The sequence below is a fragment of the Trachypithecus francoisi genome, unplaced genomic scaffold (genome assembly GCF_009764315.1).
Source record: "Trachypithecus francoisi isolate TF-2019V2 unplaced genomic scaffold, Tfra_2.0 Lachesis_group5, whole genome shotgun sequence".
Taxonomy (NCBI): Eukaryota; Metazoa; Chordata; class Mammalia; order Primates; family Cercopithecidae; genus Trachypithecus; species Trachypithecus francoisi.
In genome coordinates this window covers 16,675,167-16,698,979 of record NW_022681470.1, presented here as the reverse complement: position 1 = coordinate 16,698,979, position 23,813 = coordinate 16,675,167, and the positions used below count along the sequence as shown (strand labels likewise).

At 40.1% G+C, this 23,813-nt stretch overlaps 1 protein-coding gene across 7 annotated transcripts in view; it reads left to right on the top strand.

The window, feature by feature from the left end:
• DISC1 (DISC1 scaffold protein) overlaps nucleotides 1–23,813 on the top strand; it is a 397,938-nt gene that overhangs the window by 185,094 nt on the left and 189,031 nt on the right. For 4 of the 7 annotated variants that reach the window (XR_004434335.1, XM_033199713.1, XM_033199714.1 and 1 more), the window contains exon 9: nucleotides 7,620–7,808. The exons of the other annotated variants lie outside the window; for them this stretch is intronic. Coding sequence is in view for 3 of the 4 variants with exons in the window: in XM_033199713.1 (XP_033055604.1) it covers nucleotides 7,620–7,808 (189 nt within the window). In the remaining variant the exon portion in view is untranslated. The remainder of the gene's footprint in view (nucleotides 1–7,619; nucleotides 7,809–23,813) is intronic. 7 annotated transcript variants of the gene reach the window in all.

Below are 23,813 nucleotides of genomic sequence, written 5' to 3'. Positions count from 1 at the left end.
TCACAGCGGATATCCTTGACCTCACCAAGGGAAGGCTCTGAAATACAAGGGTAGATCTTGATCTGGCTTAACTGTGCACTTGAGCTTACAGTTCCTTGAAAGATCTGGTGTCACGCAAGACAAATTATACAGCACTCTACTATTTCTGGAGTTTGATTATTCTCAGCACTGGCTTCATTTCTTTTTTTCCACTAAATAAGTGCAGTTCAAATGTGGATAGGTGAAAGTAGGCAATCTTAGGAGGATCATTACAAACTGAAATGTCCATGGGTTCAGGCAAGTGCCATGTGTGTGAGGGGTACCCCAGGTGAGAGGCCTGAGGACAGGGCAGGTGAAAGGGGCCACGTGGGCACAGGATTTATCCCCCCCGCCATGTGCTGTCTCACTTTAGTGATGATTCCTATCCAGGTATTAACTAAGTCACTTATTGATGTGAGATCAGAAGAACCAAGTTCAAGTTCAGCAACCTGGCATGGTATCCTAGAACTCTGAAACTTTGTGACCTTCACAAGGTCACCTCTGGGTCTAAGTTTTTAAACTGGAAATCAAGGACAATCATTAAGAGACTCCCCTTCCTGGATTGTTGGGAAGATTAAATGACACAATCCATGTAATGAGAGCATTGTAATCTCTAAAATTGCACTCTCAAATAATGACCTCAGGTGAAGGAAGAACTGTTCAAAATGCCCCAGGTACTATGAAGTACAGAGGGTAGGTATTTTTTTAAGGGATGGGGTCTTGCTCTGTTGCCCAGGCTAGAATGCAGTGGTATAATCATGACTCACTGCCACCTCAAGCTCCTGGGCTCAAGTGATCTTCTCACCTCAACCTCCCCAAGTAGCTAGGACTAAAGGTGCATACCACCATGCCTGGCTAATTTTTAAATTTTTCTGTAGAGATGGGGGTCTTGCTGTGTTGCCCAGGCTGGTCTCCAACTCCTCAAGCAATCTTCCCATCTTGGCTTCCCAAAGTGCTGTAATTACAGGTATGAGCCCCCACACCTGGCTGATGTTTGAATTCAGAGAGGCTAAGTAACAGTTAGAACAGAGTGGGTAAAGTCAGCTTCAGCATATGCCTAGGGATTTAAATTGTGTTATTTGCAGAATAAAATATGTTGACAAGTGCTTTAAAAAACCTATGGGAATACCCAGGTTTCATACCCTTGTTGAAGAGCAGGCAGGCACAGGTGTATTGGGATGCCATAGGTGGCATATTCTTGTCCACACACATCCTTCTGTGGCATTTAGGAAGGGCCCGTGAAAGTTATGAAGTTTCAGGTCACAGATCTCTGATGGGACTTTCTTCAGGTATCAGTATTGACTTTCCAAATTTTCATCACTAAGCCCCTGAGCAATTTCAGCAGTCAGAGAGGTCTGCATCAAGCAAGGTCTGGTCTAAGCCTCATGGACTTAGATCTGAGGTCAAAATACCTATAAAATTTTAATCAAGGGCATTGTAGCATTTTATCATGGCTTGGGTTTTGATATGAACAGTCTCTTTGGGAATTCTCACTCATTCTGCTCTTTTAAAACGTTTGCGTTTATCACTGTGCGTTTTCCCAAGCCTTATTCCTCAGGATCAAAGAAAGGGCCCAGGCTTTAATTAATGATCTCTCCTATGTTTTACCAAGGGCACTGGTCTCTAGAGCTTGCAATGGGTTGCAAGGGATTAGAGGGTGTATTTCCAGCAAAACTTTTGTACCGCACTCGCTCCCTATATGTAGTCTCTTCCAATTTGGTTTTGGAGATCTTTTCTTTCCGACTGTTCACAGGAGGAAATGGCACGCTGTGGCATATTCTGCCTGGTGTCTCTGGAGGCATACTTGGTGCCCATCCCACTTTTTATTAACTCTCTTGGTTGAAAACACAGCCCAGAAGACATGTTGGGACTTCATAAGCACAGCCTAAGGCGGAACATTGGAAAGTACAACATTGTACATGTGGCCACCCTGCTCCAACACAGTCACACCTCCGTGCTGGTCCTTCCGCGAGCTCCCCAGAGCGTGGGGTCCCTTGAGGTTCTTTGTGGCACGCGGTATGGGGCTCGATCCTCAGAGTCCTTGACTTGGCCGTTGTTCAGGATGGAAATTACCGATCCAGGAAAAGTTTTATTTGTGTTACTGTTTACAACTTGAAGCTCATGGAAGTGCGGTCTGCTCTCCTGTGGACTTTGTGGGTTTTTCCTAAACGGGTCCAACCCAGCAGCTTGGCATTTGGGGCACGGCTGCTTTGAAGCAACTTCCTTGTTAGTCTCACCTCGTACCCCCTGCCCATTGCTGTCTAACCAGGGTTCCTATTTCTTCTTTTGGGACTCTTATATTCTTCCCCCCTGAAATCTGCCTCAGTCTGTCCTGGAATCATCTCTCTTCTCCTCTGACCTCTTCTAGTGTTTGCTTTTTCTTTGGAAGGTACCTTATCCCCTTTATTTTGTGGTAACTTCCTGGAGAGCAGGAGCAGTACTTGTTCTCTTTTGTGTTCGCCATGTTGCTTACAACAGTGAGAGACAAACGCATGAGTCTCAATAGGGTCTTTATAAAATCATGGCATTGGAAACTATGGGCTTCAGTGACAGATGATATGTGCTAGGCTTCAGAATGCCCTTAAGGTGGGAAAACATTTTGTATCATTTTCAACGTTGGTATCAGTCTGAAAGCTGCCTACTAAGTAACAATAAAGAAGTTAGCAACGTAATTTATGCTTAAGAGGAGGGGTTCTGGGGTGATGTTCCAGCTGGAAACTTGTCCTATGGTTTACTGCACTGTGATCTTCAGCAAGATATTTTAGTTCTCCAGATTTCCGTTTTCCCAGCTGTAAAAAGAGATAACAATATAAATTTCAGTGAACATAAAAAGCACCCGTTATTTTATATATTACAAAGAAAGAAACATTGCTGTCAATTAAACAGTAACAGTGCTTTCTTTCTATGGTTTAGAATTTTTATTTTATACTTATGGATATAGCTCTTTTAGATGTATTTAGGCTTTTGAAAAATCACATATCACCCATTAAAAAGGAAAATAAATTGGTTAAGGTTTTCCTAGGCGTCTTCTTGTTCAGTCTGAGTCTTCTGAAGCACATTTGGACTCAAAGTTGTCAAGGTTCGTGTTTCCCCACACATCATCATCCTCTGAACCCCTGAAGTTGTTGGGAGGCAACTTTTTCTCCCCCAAGAATAAACTGTTTTCTGTAGGATGGTCTGCCAAACTGCGAACACCTTTCCTCAAGTTTTGAATGCTGGTGCTTTCCCAGTCTTACAAATCCACATCAACACAAGATTTTCAGGCAACAGCCAGTACGCAGATGGTCCTAAAATAGTTTGTACATTGAAACACCAGGGGGTTGCAGATGGTCAACCAGGCCTGGGAAAACAATCCAGTTATAACCACTGCATCCTGCTTCTTCCTGGCTGATGGCGATTGTAGGGCACATCCCTGTTTCAGAGATGTTAAAATGTAAAATAATAATCATGATAGTAATAATAATATGAGCTATAACCGATTTCCTAAAGTTGTGATGACATTCAAAGGTGAGAAAGTTTGTAGCTATTTTTGTGATTGTGGTTACTATAAATTCTTAGAAAATATAGTGGGGTTTTCTAACACTAATTTGTGGGGCACGCATTAATGTTATATATTTAGTAATTTATTGTTCAGTGTTCATACTTTAAAATTTCCTAATGTTTCCTCTTTTTAATTGAGGTATGGTTTACATTCAATGAAATGCACAGGTCTTAAGTGTTTACAGATCTTGAATTTTGACACCTGTGTTACAGACAGCCCTATCAAGAGATAGAACATTTTCATCACTCAAGAAACAACACCCTGTATTGTCCCAGTCATCATCATCCCTCCTTTATTCTGATGCCTTCTACCATGGATTAATTTTGCCTGTTCTAAAACTTAATGGAATCATGTGGCACTACTCTTTTGCATCTTTTGTAAAGACACATACATGTTGGCAGGGCGTGGTGGCTCACGCCTGTAATCCCAGCACTTTGGGAGGCTGAGGTGGGCGGATCACGAGGTCTGGAGTTTGAGACCAGCCTGGCTAACATGGTGAAACCCTGTCGCTACTAAAAAGTACAAAAATTAGCTGGGCGTGGTGGTGGACACTTGTAATCCCAGCTATCTGGGAGGCAGGAGAATCGTTTGAAACCAGAAGGCAGAGGTTGCAATGAGCTGAGATTGCGCCACTGCACTCCAGCCTGGGCAACAAGAGCAAAACTCCATCTAAAAAAAAAAAAAAAAAACCAACAACACATACATGTTGCTGCAGGCATGAAGGGTTTGTTTCTTTTTATTGCTGAGTAGTCTTTCATTGCATAGCTCTGTTATTCTTTTGGCATTTTCCTGCTAATGCACATTTAGGTTGCTTCCAGTTTGGGACTGGCTTTCAGGCATAAAGACACTATGAACATTTATTTTTTTTATTTTTTATTTTTTATTTTTTTTTTTTTGAGACGGAGTCTTGCTCTGTCGCCCGGGCTGGAGTGCAGTGGCCGGATCTCAGCTCACTGCAAGCTTCGCCTCCCGGGTTTAGGCCATTCTCCTGCCTCAGCCTCCGGAGTAGCTGGGACTACAGGCGCCCGCCACCTCGCCCGGCTAGTTTTTTGTATTTTTTAGTAGAGACGGGGTTTCACAGTGTTAGCCAGGATGGTCTCGATCTCCTGACCTCGTGATCCGCCCGCCTCGGCCTCCCAAAGTGCTGGGATTACAGGCTTGAGCCACCGCGCCCGGCCTGAACATTTATTTGAGTGCAAATATTTTTGATTACGTGTTTTCATTTCTTTTGTGTAAATGCCTAGAAGTAGAATTGTTGGATTAAAGGGTAGGTATACCTTTAACCTTATGAGAAACTGGCAGAACTTTTCTTGAAGGGACCATTTTACATGTGTGAGAGTTCCAGTTGCTCCATACCCTTGTGAATGTTGACATTTTTAGTCGAGTTAATTTGGAACATTTGAGTGGGCTTGTAGTGGAATCATTATGGTTTTAATTTTTCTTTTCTTAATGATTAATGATGTCAAATGCTTTTACATATGCTTATTGGCCATTTGTGTGTCTTACTTTGTAAAATGACTTTTAAGTCATTTGCCTGTTTTTTTTGTTTGTTTGTTTTTGAGACGAAGTCTTGCTTTGTCGCCCAGGCTGGAGTGTAGTGGTGCGATCTTGGCTCACTGCCAGCTCTGCCTCCCGGGTTCACGCCATTCTCCTGCCTCAGCCTCCCAAGCGGCTGGGACTACAGGCACCTGTCACCACGTCCAGCTAATTGTTTGTATTTTTGGTAGAGACGTGGTTTCACTGTGTTAGCCAGGATGGTCTCCATCTCCTGACCTCCTGATCCGCCCACCTTGGCCTCCCAAAGTGCTCGGATTACGGGCGTGAGCCCCCGCGCCCGGCTCATTTGCCTGTTTTTCAATGGCACCATTTGTGTTTTAATTGTGGAGTTGTAGTATTCAACTTCTTTGTCAGTTAGGCATATTGCAATGATTTTCTTCAAGTCTGTGACTTCTCTTCTCATTTTTTAGTGGTGTCTTTTGATGAGGAGTTTTTAATTTTGATAAAGCCCATTTATCCTTTTTTAAAATAGTGTTTTCTGTATCTTATCTGAAGTTCTTGCCTACTCCAAAGTCAATAAAATATTCTTTTATTTTTTTTTTTGTAGAAGCTTTATAGTTTTAACTTTTACATTTGGGCCTGTGATCCACCTTTAATTAAATTTTTGTATGGTTTGAGGTATGAATCAAGGTTAATATTTTTCCCATGTAGATAGCTAGTTGTCCCAGCACCATTTATTGAAATACTTTCTTTTCCTTATTGACTTGCTTTGGCACTTTGGTTGACTGTATATGTGTAAATCCACTCCTGGACTGTTTATTCTATTCCATCAATCTATTTGCCCATCTACATGCAATGCTATATGACCTTGATTTATAGTGGCTTTAGCCTTAGTCTTGAAACCAAGACTAACTTTTTAAGGATTGCTTTGGTTTACCTAGGCCGCTCCTCCTCCTCCTCTTTCTCCTCCTCCCCCTGTCCCTCCTCCTCCTCCTCCTCCTCTTCTTTTTCCTCCTCCCCCTCCTCCTCCTCCTCCTTCTCCTCTTCTTCTTCTTCTTCTTCTTCTTCCTCTTCCTCTTCCTCCACCTCCTTCTTCCTCTTCTTCTTGTTTCTGCTTCTTGTTCTGCTTCTTCTCTTCTTCTTTCTTCCTATTCTTCTTCTTCATTATCTTCTTCTTCTTCTTCCTTTTCTCCCTCCCTCCTTCTCCTCCTTCTCCTTCTTCTTCGAGATGGGGCCTTGCTATGTTGCCCAGGCAATAGTGCAATCATAGTGTACTACAGCTTCAAACTCATGGGCTCATTCTTCTACATTTTATTCATTTTTTAAAAAAATTATTTAGAGATGGAGTCTTACTCTGTTGCCCAAGCTGGAGTGCAGTGGCAAGATCTCAGCTCACTGCAACCTCTACCTCCCGGGTTTAAGCGATTCTCCTGCCTCAGCCTCTTGAGTAGCTGGGATTACAGGTGCTTGCCACTGTGCCACTAACTTTTGTATTTTTAGTAGAGATAGGGTTTTGCCACATTAGCCAGACTGGTCTTGAATGCCTGACCTCAAGGGATCCACCCACCTCAGCCTCCCAAAGTGCTGGGATTACAGGTGTGAGCCACCATGCCCGGCTCACTCGTCAACGTTTTAGAAAAAGCACACACATTTCTACAAAACAGCCTCATAAAATTTTGATTGGAATTGTATTAAATCAATGATTCAATGTGGGGAAAACTGAAATCTTACAATATTGAACCTCCAGTGTATGTATAATAATCTTTTAAATTATTTGTCTTTGTCTCAGCAGTTTTTGAAAAATAGTTTTCACTGTAGAGCTCTTGCACATATTTAAAAAAAGTGCCCACCAGTATTTTGAGTTTTAAAATAGCTTGTAAATTGTATTTTTTAAAAAAAATCATCTTCTAGTTTTTTGTTGTTGATATTTAGACATAAGATTGATTTTTGTATATTGACCTTGTATGCTGCAAACTTGCTACATTTAATTTACCATATATTTTGCTCTGTGCTTGACAGAATTTCTTGTTTATTCTTGTAACTACCTATGAATCAGGTGTTACTGCAATCATATTTTATAAGAAATTTGCCCCAGATGTGCTAATTTTTTTGCTCCAGGTCGTGTGATTTGAGTAACAGGGGAGGAATTTAATTTAAGTCAACTCTGATTATATGGCCCAGTCCCCTTCCACACTGCTATAATATGTCATCTCTTTGACATTTGTGTATTATTTGAATGGAGTGACACATTGTGGTTCCTCTGGATTCCACTGGGACATTTTTGTGTCATCATATTTCACGGGACATGGCTTAGCCAATGGAACTCCTAAAACAGACATAACAAGAATAAGGTGATAAAAAAGACTGGTGATTTTTCCATTTTAAGGAGGGCAGTATTTTTCCAGGTTCTTTCCCCAGAGGACTGCTAAGGAAGTTGTACATGATCTCAAAGTTCTGTTTCTTTGCCCATGCTGTGAATGCACATTAGCTGCTGCTAGATCTTCCATGTGTGCGGATGCTGTAAAGCTTGTTTTCCCTACTTCTCTCCCACAATGTGCTGCAGGAAACCATTTCTGTACAGCTAAAGACCTCACCGAGGAGATTAGATCATTAACATCAGAGAGAGAAGGGCTGGAGGGACTCCTCAGCAAGCTGTTGGTGTTGAGTTCCAGGAATGTCAAAAAGCTGGGAAGTGTTAAAGAAGATTACGACAGACTGAGAAGAGAAGTGGAGCACCAGGAGACTGCCTATGGTAGGTAGTGCACAACTGTTCCTCGGCAAGATGTTGATATTTGTTGTGTTTTGTGGCCGGGCAGGATGTTCTGTGCTTTATGTGAACGTCACTGTGAAGAGCGTCACAGAGCACATGGCCCTTTTCCTTGGGGACATTTTTGGCAGGCGCCTTGGCAAACTGAATGGAATTACTTGTCAGCTTTTGTTTTCATATTCACATATGACATCTTTTCTTTTTCTGTGCCCCGTCCCACCCTGCATTTGCTAATAGCCTTGTTATTATTTAGGGCGATCTCTCCCTTGGCAAGGTCTTGAGCATTTTCTTTGTGTGACAATTATCTTCGTTTTGTCTCTTGGCTCAGTCTCCTAGTCTGCACAATCATAGGCTAAATCAGGTTGATCTGAGAAAACTGAGGAAAGACCACAAAGTGGCTCTTTTATGTGTGCGCTTTTCTGAGAGCTTCTTTCCCCAGGAAAGATGATGTCGAAGATGTGAATGCTGCCTTAGCTAAAGTGTCTGCTTGTCAGCGGAGTTCAAGTGTTCCTGTGTTCTTTCCTTTTCCAGTTGTTAAGAGTAACAGGTTACTCTGAGATCTGCACCCAGAGGGATGGTCTCAGAAGGCGCTGGTTCAGTGCAAATTGAGGGAGTAAAAACTTATTTCTTAAAAAAATGTAAGGAATTTCTGATGATTCAGTTTCTAATATGCAGAATAAAATCATTAAAAGCAAATTCAGATTTAATCTTTATTAAATACTGGAACCTGTTTCTGCACCAGTAAAATGACAAGAATAAAATCTATCTCCTAGGCAGATTGGTACAGATTAATTTACAAAGATCCTGGAGTGTGTGTGTGTATGTGTGTGTGTGTGTGTGTGTGTGTGTGTGTCTGTGTGTGCACGTGTGCGCCTTTCCATTGCCCCTAGAAACTAAAAGTCAGGGGTCATTTATAGCATACCATGGTTCCTAAATAAATGTGATTTACTAAAACAAATGAAAGAAATATATATGAATAAACGGCTATATTTTACAAAGTATGCTTATTTAAGAAGACATAAGAAAAGAGCAGGGCTGATGGGAACCAGATTTGAAATAGGGCTTTTGTAAATATTCCGTAAATTGAAGTAAATGAAGAGTAGTATTTATAAGCTAGATTGAGAAATATAAAATCCACTAGCTGAAGTTAAGTGCATCAATCCGGGATGAATAAATTTTTTTTAAATGCCTATCAATTTATGTAGAGAGAGGTTTCTTCACAGAGATATTTGAATCAAAGAGTATGTTCAGTAGTTATTCTGTCTTCTTTGTAATGAATACCCTTAAGTTGACTTAACAACTCAGTACTTATCTTTTTTTCTTTTCATTCCTAAAGGTCAAACCTTGTTTTTTCCATATATATAACTACAGACAGTACGTTTGAGCCTAAATAACTATAGTACTAAGGAATGACAACATGCTCACCCGAGACACCACAGCCTGGTTTACTCTGTCGTGATAGGAATGAGGATTGTACATTTTAAGTAGGTTTCTGCTATTGAGTTTTTAAATGTATAAACAATGGAAACTACGACATTTCTCGTGTTATCACCACATAACTTTTTGTCACAAAATGAAGAATATATTATATCTAAGAATAAAGAGGAAGTGAACAAATTTGAGCAAATTTAGTCCAGCAATATTTTCATTTGAATAGCTGAGCCTTGAAAGCCATTAATATCTCTTTTTAAAAAAAGAACCGTGCAGTTTTTTTTGAATCTCATCATTGTCACTTCACTAAGTATTTTCACAATGATGAATAAAACATAAACAAATGGAATGAGAGATTGCTACTATGGATGATTCTAAATTGCAGATGGCTCATTACTGTTGTGAAGCTTCTCTTTATGTTTTTACACTTGGATTTTGCTGGATCAGCTACCCTTTTCCCTATACATTGATTTACACATGCTTAATTTTTTTTAACCAATTTGAGGTGAGTGGGCTTTAGGTGAACCAAATCAATAATCTAGGGTTGAGAGTGTGGGAAACAAATAAATAATGAACTCCTGAATATATTGAAGCTTTTATTTATTAAAATGTGATAAAACTGGGCTAAAGTCCATATTCAGCTATTTTTGTGTTTTGGGAGTTAAAAATTCAGAGAGAGCTGTGAGTTCAAGTTTAAATGTAGGGGAAGTACAAAGGAGAGTGCGCTTACGCACATACACATATGCATGCATGTACCATGACTCTTTTTAGCCTTAGAGAATGAAATCATTTAAGAAATATGTAGTATTCTTAAAAAAGATTTTGATTTCCAACAGTGGTTGTGGAATGCAGCGTTCAGAGGAAAAAGGCAACTGACATAATCAAGCTACCCTGATTGTCAGGAATTCAGACTCTTCTATTTTGTTCTTCTCTGCCCCACAACTTGTGCCATTCAGTCCAACCCGGCTGAGCCAGCCACATACATGTCCAAGTCCAGTCAGATAAAAACGAAGAAGGAAGAGAGCTCACCTTTCCCCTTTACATGCCCTTTGAGAAAACTGCACACATCTCTGCTACGGCCACATCCCTGTGACCTTAACTTTGTTATATGGTAACAGCTACTTTCAAGAGGGGCTGGGAGCTGTCCTTACCCTGGGCAGCAGTGTGCCCTGCTAAAGTGCTGAATTCTGTTTCCATAGCAAAAGGAGAGATTTGCAGTCTTAGGGAACAATGAGCAGTGTCTCTCATATAGAGACCTCTTAATGATGTGAAGTGTATCTCTCATGATGCACCTGAGATGAATTTGCTGCACGCATCACTTAAAATATTGTTGTATCTTGTGTCTCTAGCTAGATTATGAGTCCACTGAGGTCAGAACATCGCCCTTAGGTTTCACTGTACTGCTTTGGTATCCAGCATGATGTCTTTTAAAATAGTAAATATACTCTACCATCGATATTTGTTTACTTACTGGGGCCAGATGTTAAAATGACACACGAGTCCTCTCTTCCTACATCTTAGATTGCAGATCCAGACCTTGAATCTGCTACTTCTTTATTCATTTCCCAAATTAATGAGGGTAGTGATAAGTTTGTGTTTCTTGGAAGATGCTTGAGTTGTCTGAGTCGGATATTCAGTTTGGAGTGTCAGCAGATAGAACAATATGGTGATAGAAAAGGAACTGAAATACGCCAAGGCACTCAAGGGCAAAGGGAGGCAGATCTCATCACCGAATCCACTGGCTTTTGTCACCAAGACACAGTCTCTATAAAGAGATGATAAAGAAGTGTGCTTTAACTCCTGTCAGCTGTTCTTGAGACTTCAGGATAATGCATTTGAATTCTGAGCAATGTTAAGTGCAGTGAAATAGAAGGAAAAGCTAAATCTATCTTCCAAGCCTTGAATATTTATGGAAATTAACTATAAACATTTAATTATTGTGGATTCCAATGTGTGTGTTTATTTAAAGAAGGGTGGAATGAAAAAAATCGCAACTTTTACAGTTCGCTACATCTGCTTTTTTTTTTTTTTTTGAGACGGAGTTTTGCTCTTGTCACCCAGGCTGGAGTGTAATGGTACAATCTCTGCTCTCTGCAATCTCCGCCTCCCAGGTTCAAGCGATTCTCCTGTCTCAGCCTCCCAGGTAGCTGGGATTATAGGTGCCCACCACCATGCTCCGCTAATTTTTTTATTTTTTTAATAGTGACAGGGTTTCACCACATTGGCCAGGCTGGTCTCAAACTCCTGACCTCAGGTGATCCACCCGCTTAGGCCTCCCAAAGTGCTGGGATTACAAGCATGAGCCACCACGCCAGGCCTACAACCGCTTTTCAGGAAAAAAAGACAGCCCTCAGATTTACGCAACTGTTTTCCACCATCCCTTGTGTATAAATTGGTAATCTGTATTGTACTTTATTAATATTGTTGATTTCGCACTGTAACTCAGCTATAAAGGAAACCGAAGTCAAGGGGAGAGATTTAATCACAGAATAATCAGGGCTAGAATTTTAAGTAGGACATCATTAGCATGTTAATGAATGTTCCCACCTTATGCCAGCTGCTGGAGTAGAAAAGATACTGCAGATGTAGCTAAAAAATCTGGCTGGTTCCCTGGCCCAGTGAGCTGTCAGGAATCTGTGGAGGGGGATCCATAAGCTAAGTGAAGGGATTCTCAGTGAGAATACCAAACAGCAGGATTTTGTTTTTCTGAGAACGATGGTTAACCATGCCCAGCCTAAATTCATTTGTCTTTTGGTGAGTAAGAGGGGAGTGGGAGGCAGAGAAGGGGCAGTTGAAGGGTAATGAAGTTGGAGTAGAGGCACCTTTCAAATTACGGTTTGGGGTTAGGACCTTTTGCTTCAGACATAAAAGTTGTAAGTTCACAATGACAAGATCCTGCCCTAATTTTTGGAACAATCTTGTAATTTTTGAGCTTGAAATAGCTAACCAAAGGAAGCACGAGTGTCTTAGTCCATTTGCGTTACTATAGAGGAATACCTGAGGCTGGGTCCTTTATCAAGAAAAGGGAATTCTTTGGCTCACAGGTTGCAGGCTGTCTAAGAAGCATAGTGCCAGCATCTGCTTCTGGTGAGGGCCTCAGGCTGCTTCTACTCATGGCAGAAGATGAAGGGGAGCTGGTATGGGCAGATCACTGGAGAGAGAGGAAGCAAAAAGAGAGAGAAGGGACGTGGCACACTCTTTTTAACCACCAGCTCTCCCAGAAACTAATAGAGTGAGAACTCACTCATTGATGACCAAGCTATTCATGAGGGATCTGCCCCCATGACCCAGACACCTCCCATTAGGCTCCGCCTTCAACACTGGAGGTCAAATTTCAACATAAGGTTTGGAGGTTGAAGAAAGGAAACTGTAGCAGTGACAGATTATACTGAGGTACTGGTTTAACTCTGAAGTTCCTGGATGCAGCTACTTGCAGAATTTCACTTCACACCTATTAAGAAAAGTCTTTTAGTTGAGAAATCCTGTGAGTTACAAGTTCTGCATATATAGGCAGTAATTCTTTTTTCCACATATATCAGATACATGTAGAAGAAACGTTCATGAAAAAGTAGAACAGAAGAATAAAATCCATGCGTCTCTTTTATTCGCAGGGAGAGGGAGGAAATGGAGAACCGGGACAATATGTATAACAAAGATAAAATCAATAAAAATAACAAACAACAATAAAATTTAAAAACAAAGACAGAAGAAAATGCCAATGTCAAGTGTTAATTATTTGGTTGAGAATATGATGTGATAATGAACTTCCTAGAAGTCAGAGCACAAAAGACAGTTGAAGCATCATCCTTCTTCCTCAAAAGCACCTTGAAAAGCACAGAGTTTTTTGGGAATTCAGAGTGATGCTAAATTCTTCAAGACAATTCTCTTGAAAGCATAGTGGAAGGTCCTCCTGAAGAGATTTATAACACATGCAAAAAACTCTTTTACTTGTATTTTTATTTTTTACAACTTTTTATTTTAGGTTTGGGGTACATGTGCAGGTTCGTTATATAGGTAAATTGCATGTCATTGGGGTTTGGGGTACAGAGTATTTTATCACCCAAGTGATAGGCATGTTATCCAATGGTTGTTACCAACTACCTCTAGGAAAAAACATGTTAGGGGATCCCTTCAAAGCAGGAGAGACTGTGGACAGGAGAGACTGAAACCACATACACATTTTAGATGTGTAGGTATGTACAGTTTTTCCCAGAAAAAGATCCAGGTTTTCAGTGGATTTTTAAAGGGGTCATTCTAAGATCCCTCAAATTTTAAGAAACATTAAGGTATTAAACTATGGAGGTGAATTCGGGCTTGGGCTAGTGAAGTTTAAATATGGTGTCTTCTAGCATCTGACATTATCCCAAGATGTAACTTAGTACCTAAAAAGTGGCTGGAGATCACATCCTGTAGACTCACCAAGTATCACTTCTTTCCTCTGAGCTTTGGCTAAGACCTACGTATAAGACAACTTAGCTCTCTGGGCCAGAACAGTGATAGCGCTCTTGATAACAGAGGGCCAAGCCGTCTGCTTTAGAACCAGATGAGTGTTGCAGTGCTGTGTGTCAAGAAATGTAGATGGTTATATGAGAAATAGATACGTGTCTGCCTTTCCAAATTTGAAATCTTCTGTCATTTAGATTAAAAAGTATGTCAAATAGGATCTTTTGGAAGAAATAAAAAAAATTCAAAATCTTTTCCCTCAGGTTTTTCCAGTAGGCTGAGGTTTTAAATCTCTAATCGTTTATCTTTGATTTGCCTTATTGATTACTTTATCACTTTATCAGGACCCTGATTAAATCTGTTTGTGTTTTTAATTTCTCACCATGTGTTCCTTTCCAATTACATCCTTGCATCACTATTAGTGTGATTATTTCCCTTCAGCCATTTTTGCCTGTGAATTTCTAAGCTGAAATTTGCAATTAACTTTCTCCCTCCTTTATTAAGTCGCTGTGATAATTATTTTGGGAGGCGTCCCCATACAGTGCAAAAAGCCTGGATTAGGATGTAGGGGTGCGTCAGTTTAATCTCAGTCCTGCCTTTCCCTGATCATCTGCATAGCACCTGACATGTGTAACATCAGAATGTGAGGCTCAATGAATGAATAATCTTCAGCAAGACACTGAATTTTATCTGAGTCTCAATTGCTTCATATATAATACTGTAGAACCAGATCTTGAAGTTGCATTTCCATCGATCCATCCATCCATCCATCCATCCATCCATCCATCCTTTCCACAAGCATTTATTGAGTACTTCCAATATGCTAGGTGCTGTGGCAGGCCCTCATGGTCCAGAGATGAATTAGATAGTCCCTGTGGCTACTGAGGTCCCTTTTAACTGTAGTCCCTTGTATGTGAATTTCCATAGTTCAATTTATACTTTGTTCATTTATTTTCTTGCTCTCAGTTACTTTTGATCTCCTTTTCCCACTTTTATCCCGATATATTTTTAGAAGTCCCTGCTATTGTTATGTCTTTTTTCACTTGTTTCTCTACTTGTTTCTATACTCCCTTAAAACACATAAGTCACATACCCCCCTGGGTGGAAATGCAATGATGTTTTCAATTATATTTCATACCAAATTGCAACAGGCAGTTTTTTTTTAACATGCTAATTCATTTACAGCAGGAACTTGACTCTATGTAATAAGGTGTGTACATGTATCTCTTAAATATCTGCCAGATTCTCTGCTTTGTAGATTATTCTTGCTAATCAGTGCCTATTAGAGTCTCTTTGTACATTTCATATGGACTCTGGGCTTGGGCTAGTGAAATTTAAATACGGCATGGGATAATGTTGATAGACACATGTACTCACACACACTCATATAATGTCCTGAAGATTAAGCTAAGAGTGATGGTAAGTGGAACTTCATGATCTTAAAGAAGAGCCTATTTGCCATGTTTTGGGTGAGGGGATTATTTTTTGCACAGGGACCCTACCATGTATTGCAGAACATTTCACATCCCTGGTCACTGCCTGCATCCAACTCTTCTTCCCACCCCCATTTTTCAATGCCCCTAGGTAGGAGTGGTACCACACTCAGTTAACTGCACAACTTCAGCATTATGCTTTATGTTTTAGTATCATCCATATGATTTGAAAATATATTGTTATGATCATTAGAACTTACCTGGAATTAATAAAACCTAATTCTATTAATCACGTTATCTTTTATATAGATCCTTAGAGGTTTAAATATAAATTATTTGCAGATTTCTACTTCTATTGCTCTTTACTGTGTATATTCAGTATGTGTTTCTTGGGCACAGATTTCTGTATGCACGGATGAGCTACAGCTATTGTGGATTTAATGTTTTCTTTGAAGAAAAATGATCCCTTGTATGAAGTCACCCTCTTTTTAGTAACAAAGACTTACCCCCCTTTCTTCTTGTTTCTCAAGTACTTGAGAACTAAGCACTGTGCTAAGGCTTGACATACTTTAGTCATCTCATCCTCTGGACCACTGTGGTACTGGCTCCACTGGAATCTCTGTTTTACAGATGAAGAAGCTGAGGTTTAGGAAGGATCCTGCCACAGAGCCTCCAGGGGGAAAGGCCACCATCTGAATCCTTCTTAACCTGCCGTTTTACCTTTGACATTGCTTTTGACATTTGTTCTTTATGAACTTGATTCCTAATGTCAGTCTATCCATCCCGCAATCTCATCGCCCTACCTAAATACCACACTCATAGATTCATAATTATGAAACAAAAGTCTATCAAAAGTCATCTATTGCTGATGTTGGACACCCTGAAAAGACGGGTATTTTTTTTTTTCATTTTTGAAGTTTTCAAGCACCCTCCCTATATTTTGTGCCTGAAATGACGATCTACTATCTGCCATCTTGCTAGAGCAGATGGATAATTTAACTCAGTAGTAGGAGGTTCTATAGGTTGTCACCCTATGAAACTCGTATCTTTTGTATTAAGACTTCAATTCTTTATTTTTGAACGGTGACTAGGAGAAACTTGGCATAGTACCATAAATCAGAGAGAAGTTGAGCTGTAGCAATTTAATTGGATACATATTTGTTAACTTCAAACCAGATTTTTTGTATATTTTCAAAGAACTGTTGCTAGTTCTGTTTCCTGTTTTAAAATGCTGAAACATCAATGTTTTCCTTTGTATTCCTATAAATAAATGCATTGGTTATTAGATTGATACATTACTCAGTTTCTGGTAAAGAAGTAGTTAGAAGCTCTTTTGCTTTTAAGAATTTACTAATTTGTCATCCTATTGATTATAAGGAATTCAATTTGCAACATGTGATGTCAATCTTTCTAGGCTTCTTTTGAGTGAGTTTTGAACTTTAGTTAAATAAAACAACTTTTTTTTTTTTTTTTTTGAGATGGAGTCTTGGTCTGTTGCCAAGGCTGGAGTGCAATGGTATGATCTTGGCTCACTGCAACCTCCACCTCCCAGGTTCAGGCAATTCTCTGCCTCAGTCTCCTGCGTAGCTGGTGGCGTCTGCCACCATGCCCGGCTAATTTTTTTGTATTTTTAGTAGAGATGGGGTTTCACCATCTTGGCCAGGCTGGTCTTGAACTCCTGACCTCATGATCCACCTGCCTCAGCCCCCCAAAGTGATGGGATTACAGGTGTGAGCCACCGCGTCCGGCATAAATAAAACAACATTTAAACTATTATATAATTTAGGATTTTCAGGAATGAATGTTGATTCTTTATAAACCAAATTTGATTTTGTGAGGTTTTATGGAATTTAATTTTACTAGGGCTAAATATGACATCTTTTATGTGGTCACAGGTTTTTCAATGATTAATTTGGTAAGAAATATTTTATTTTCCTTTTTGGCATTACCATGAGTTAGGGCTTCCTGTACACACCCCTGCCATTTTAGCTGTGTGCTTTTTCTTTGAAGCTGCCATATGTTAACAACCCAAGGGAGATGGTGTTTATTGGAGAGATCATCATTTGTTGCTAATTTCATTTTTCAGATTCTCTTAGCTCTTATAAAAAAGAGAGAGTATGCTGATGAATGTTTTCCTGCCCTGACTGCTTTGAGGAGCTAGTGTTTGCTGCCCTGGGCCCATTCTACTTTAGTCCTGTTATGTTTTGGACTTGGGGATGGCCACTCTGTATAATCCACTTTCCATTGAGGCATTCTGTAATTGGGGAGGGTGGACAACCCTGAGTGAATGCACTGCAATTCAATATTTATCGCCAGTACAGAAACCATCAAGAATTGCTTAAGGATTTACTGACTTGGCATCATCAAAAATTTATGAGGCAGGCATGCTCACATTCCACATGCCTGCATAGTCATAGAATGTCGTTTTTTCTCTTGACATTATACTTTCTGGAGTCTTAATAACCCATTAACAACTGATGACACACTTTGCTTTTTGGTTTAATTATAACAAAATTTTATTTGCCAAAATGATGTTTAATTTTTTGGTGTATTAACCCATTATGAATGTCTCTCTTTTCCTGTGTTTACTATGACTGCCTTACACTTCAGGTCTCCCCAAATCTGATATTTTCCCTCCCCAAAAAAGACCCAAATGCAATTATATTATGATTGTATGGTCTGTCAATGAATGGAGGTCTGTCTGGTTTGGACAAAGTGACTGAAATCTTGGGCTTCTTTTTAGCTCTGAATTGGATCCAGCATTCAACTTTGGTTCATATGTACCAATTATGTTGGGTGAGACACATACATTGGAATTTGGCAAATGTCTGTGTACCCTTCACCCAACTCCATTGTTTTCAGAGACTGAGTAAAAGTAGTGGCTGGATACCAACTTCATGTCTGCCCTAAGAAGGTCACCAAACACTGACATTCCCCAGTGGTCTGGAATCCTGCAAATCTGTCAGCCTTTTGGAAGTGAATAATTTTCCCCTAAAGATTATAGAGAATTTCTCTGAAGTCAAAGCTGATGAAACTTCTGGAGTTACTCTAGGATAAAATTATAATTTATTTCAAAAAATACCTTTAGCATAAAATAAAATTTTTGAAATGAATGAAAAATGTTTATCATACAACTTCTATAACAGAGCCCAGGTTGCATTTTTAGCATTCTCTTCTGTGCTTGCAGCATAGGAAGGCTTTTTGCACACTTGTACAGAGGATGCAGTACATCCTCCATCTGAGGATGCAATTTTACATCCTCTGTCTGTCCTTAACCTTATAGGACAATAGTGAGAGCATGGCACCAATTAATCCTCATAAGTGTACTTTGAGACAAATTTATTATTCCCAATCTACTGATGTGTGAAACTGAGGCTCAGTGAATTAACAGAGTTGCTCAAGTTCTGTATATGGGAAATAAAGAACTGGAATGAGACTCATCTGTCTCATTTCAGAGCCATACTCTTCATTATACACTTCTGTGTCCCTGGTTGCAATATGGTATTCCAATTTATTATTTGTTATGTACATAACAGTTCAAGAATCAATAATACTGTGACTTAACTACCTCCTTATTCCGAGGGGTTTAATGATTATTTCATGAATTTCTTTCTGAAGACAAAGTGCCAAGAGTGGGATTAATGACCCAAAGAGGGCAGTCATTTTTATGGCTACATACATGCTGCAGATTGATTTGCAAAAGGATTATAGCAATTTAGTTGATACTACCAATCCATCCTTTCTAATAATAAGCATTATTTCTTAAATGATTATTGGTATAACAACAATAGAGTGGTATTTAATTCATGCCTCGTTTTTGCATGTCTTTTACTAATGCATTCAACTTGTTTTTTTGTGCCTTTATAATTTTTTTTTTTTTTGGGACAGGGTCTCACTCTGTCACTTAGGCTGGAATGTAGTGGCATTATCTTGGCTCACTGCAACCTCCAACTCCTGGGCTCAAGCGATCCTCGTATTTCAGCCTCCTGAGTAGCTGGAAGTACAGGCATGCGCCACCATGGCCTGGCTTGGTAGAGACGGGATTATGCCATGTTGCCCAGGGTGGTCTCGAACTCCTGGGCTCAGGTGATCCACCTGCCTTGGCTTCTGAAAGTGTTGAGATTTACGGAGTGAGCCATTATGCCTGGCCTAATTTTTTTCATTTTGTGTTGCCTATGTCCTTTGTCTATTTGTTGTATTTTGAAGGAGGCACCTAGTGGTTTCCTTTTCTTTACACAATATGGTTATCAATCATTTTTTCCTATTTGTATGTGTGTGTGTGTTTGTGAAATTAACCCCTCATCATGATTAATAATGGACCAAGAACAAAGTATAAAAAATAATAACATGTTGAGACAACAGTGTAGAGTGGATTTTAAACTTCTTAAGGCATCAGGGTACAAATGATGTACTAAACAACATAGACCGATCTTTCTCAGTAAAGCCATCGTATTTCCACTCTGTGTATTAATAATGCATTGGACCTGGCCTTTCAAACAAATGTGATATTCAGGGAACTGCCGCAATCGAGACCTTAATAAACCAGTTTCACTGTTTTCAGTAAACCTGTGAAAGATATTATTTTACCTTTTCTCCACCGTTAAAATGCAGAAACTGAGAGAAGTACTCAGTATCCTCCCCATGACCTTATTTTTCTTCAGGATGCATCTCATGTTTTGTACTTCGCTGTCTTTGGCCCTTTTTTTCTTTATTATTTCCCATTTTCTTAAGTTGATCCTTTATAAAAGCAACTACTGCTTACAGGACTATTTTTTTTCCTTCCAGAGGCATGTTGTTATTTCATAGGTGAACGGATAGTGTCTTGATGGTGTCTGTGGCCCTTGAAGCTGCCGTTTAAGGGAGGGGGTTCAAAGAAATGGTAGAGAAAGGTCGTCCCTGTCCTGGAAGGATGCCAGACAGGATGACCTTTGAAACTGTCACCAGGGGCATGAAAAACGTGTTTGCAACAGTTCCCTGCCCTTCTCTACATAGACGATATGCAGCATTTGGTATTAAGGCAAAGATCCTTTTCCAATGATGATTTGTAATCCTAAATCATAAGAAATTTCTATGATTTCGGATTCAGGAAGGCACCTTTCTACCTGTTGCAGCGGTTGGGAGTCATTCTCCCTCCACCCCGACTACGTCTTCCCACAGCTTTTGGCTACTCTGGCTGGCTTTCACATTCTCCTCTCCACCTTTGGACTATCCCACACCCTTATCTATCCACACGTTCACTCCCTACATCCCTTCCATGCCTAATCAGGACAGCTCTTCTGACCACCTTAACTTCCCACGATGTCCGCGTGCTCTGGAAAAAGTGCGCTAAGCCCCGCTCCGCCCCTCCCTGTGTGATCTGAGTCGGACCCCACTGACTCTCCTGTGTACACATCCTCTGTCCTCCTTGGGCTCATATTTATAGTCAGTCTCTCAGTCCCCACGCTGCATGGCATTTGATCTGATGCTGGGAAGGTAATCATTATCCTCCCCTTAATGTTTCAGGATTATTCATTCTATTTTGCCATGTCTAATGTAATATTTAATAGCATCTATGAAGAAGCCTGAAGACTATAAATAAATGCTCTCTTTGATATTGAGAGGGTTTTATACAATATAAAATTTAGAGTACATTTTTTTTTTCCTCAGGAGGTCTGACATTAATATTAATCGTGAGCCCCAAAGTAGAAGCTTTTATATTTTAGCATAATGAAGTTTACCATATGTTTCAAAGTCACTTGCAATTGTGCTTCTCATAATGACAATTAGAATGGTCATCCTGTCTTGCCAGGCTCCATTAGGTATATATTCCAGCTCGTGACTGTCACCGTGAAATGTGTTAAGGCACTTTTATGCAAATACAAGGGGAGACATGGTATTTTTTATCCCAAAGTGTAGCTGTTTACAACTAATTACCAAACGCGGAACAAGCCTATTGTTTGCCTTTACATGATATATGGGCGTAGAAATTTCTAAAGCAAATTCTCCTCTGTCTTTTCATTGATTAAATTATATGAAGTCACCCTCTTCCATGAAGCTTTACATGATGAGGTCCCCAAAGAACTGAATAAAGAAATTTGTCATTAAGACACTGGTGTATTTCTGATTTATATATTTTTTTCTGCTTAACTTGAACAACTTATTAACGCATTAAAGTATGGAAACAGTTATTGTATTTAACTCTCTACATGTGAACCTTGAAGAAATGATGGGGTGAAGGTGAAAGGAAAGGGAGGAGATGAGGAGGTGGCACAAGTAATGTTTTCTTACGGAACTTGTAGAGGGATAAACCTACATTAGAACCAAAGCAGAGCATTCCCGGGAAACTGAAACATGCCATTGTGGATGGGAGTCATGGGAACTGATGCTGGAAAAAGATAGTTCCTAATCTGGCTTGGGAATGGCAAATTTGGTTGCCACAATTGAAATATTAATCTGCTTCTTTGTATGAATGCCCTTTCATTTATGCCTTTTTCTCTCTAAGAGGCTTCGGTCTGAATTATGAGAGACAGGCTAAACTTCTCTATTCAAGCCTTTAGAATTTGCAAACATTTATCAATAGAGAAGAAAGATGGATAAAAAGTTCTGGATTCATTAATGCACAGCCATGGTCTCTACAGTTTTGAAATTTCTCACTTGGGAGAATACTGGAGAAGAACTTGTGGCCCATGAAGCATTTGACTGTTGATATTTCATACTATTCAAATGCTTTAATTTAAAAAATTAATCTATGAATTTAACATATGTTCATGCGATGCAGACACCGCAGAGAGCTGCCTCTTCCTGGCCTTTGTATTTGAGCTATGTTCTGGTCGCTTAATCACCCATCTATCTGGAGTGGTTTGTGTTCAGGTTTTTCAGAGGCAATGACTCCATATTCCTCAAGGAACTTTCCAGGCAAATGAATTTATTATTTTTTTAATATTAAAAATGATCCTTTTTATTGAGAGTTTTAGAAAGGGAGGAATAAACAGTTTTAATAGCCCTGCGACACATAGGTGGAGGAAAAAAACCCCTCCATGCTTATGTAAATAGGAAGGAGAACAACTGTAGCAAGAATGTAGAAAAGGACTCCTTTCTTCCCTCTTCCACTCTCTTGTTTTTTGCCCTCTGGCCTAAAGCTGTTAACATTGGGTGAATGTCCCTGTTGTCATCTTGCATTGTACCTCGTCCTGTTTGTTGTTGATAGGGATGGATATCTGAGAGTCTATCTCAAGAGTTACATGTAAGTTTGTGTAAGGCCCTTCTTTTCCTTCTACATTTTTGCTCATTGTTTGGATGCATTTTGTAGGACCGTGAGCTTGTAAACACCTGTGCAGCAGTGGACTCTTGTGTCACTGCCTGACCTCTCATTCAGAAGCCTTAGCTGTTCCTCAACTCCTACAACACATGTTGAGCACCTCTCAGGTGCCAGCCACTGTAGTAGGCACTGGGGAGTGGAAGGGTGACAAGATGTGATTCCCGACCTCAAGAAGTTTGCAGTCACTGGTGGAGGAGGCACATGTACACAGCAAATAGGACACGATGTGTTGAAGGATGAAATGAAGCAATAAACAATGGGTGTCAAGACAGCAGAGGTGAGGACAACCAAGGATGCCTTCGAGGAGCCAGGGAGAGCCTCACAGAGGAGGCAGGGCATGCATCATGGCTTGGGGATGGAAGGGACAGAAATACTGTTGTATTAGGGAAGAAGAGAGCACAGACTCAGAGGTCAGAGGAATGTGGCACATCTAGGAGACAGGGATCCAGTCCCAGCCCTGCCACTTAGCAGCTGTGTAGCTTTGGGGAAGTTGCCAATCTCTCTGAGTATGTTTCCTCCCATGTAAAATAGAAATGCTACTACTACTAATATTGACCTCCTAGGACCATGAGTAGATGAAGTAATAATACATGTAACAATCTTGGCTTAGTGCCCTAGCGTATCATAAGGATTCAATAAATATTAGTTTATGTGATTATTGATCTGGCTGGACTGAAGGGTGTAAGAGTGAGAATGATAGGAGATGAGGCTGGAGAAGTGGACAGAGCCGAACCATGAGATACCTTTTCAGCAGGCTGGGGTTTTCAAGATTTCCCGAAGGTCATGGCTAGCCCTTAAAATAACTTGGTTTCTGTATCCTCCACTGCTCCTGAACATTCTTGTATTACAGTTGTGTTCGTCTATTTGCATTGCTATAAAGGAATACCTTTACATTTATATATAGGTATTATGTTTATATATAGGAATACCTTTATATTTATATATAGGTATATGTATATTGCAGGGTAATTTATAAAGAAAATAAGTTTATTTGGCTTATGGTTCTGCAGGCTGTACATGAAATATAGTGCTAGCATCTGCTTCTGTCAAGGCCTCAGGAAGCTTACAATCATGGTGGAAAGGGCAGGGGAGCCAGCCAGCGTGTCACATGGCGAGAGAGGGAGCAAGAGGAGAGGTGGAGGTGCCAGGCTCTTTTTAAACAACTGGATCATGTGTGAACTCATTACCACTGAAAGGGCACCAAGCCATGCATAAGGGACCCGCCCCCATGACACAAACACCTCCCACCGGGCCCCACCTCCAACACTGAGGAATCATATTTCAACATGAGATTTGGAGGGGGCAAACATCTAAACGATATTGAAAGTCGATGATTAAACACAGTCTCATATAAATGTTCTATCTCCAAGAAAACCTAAACATTGC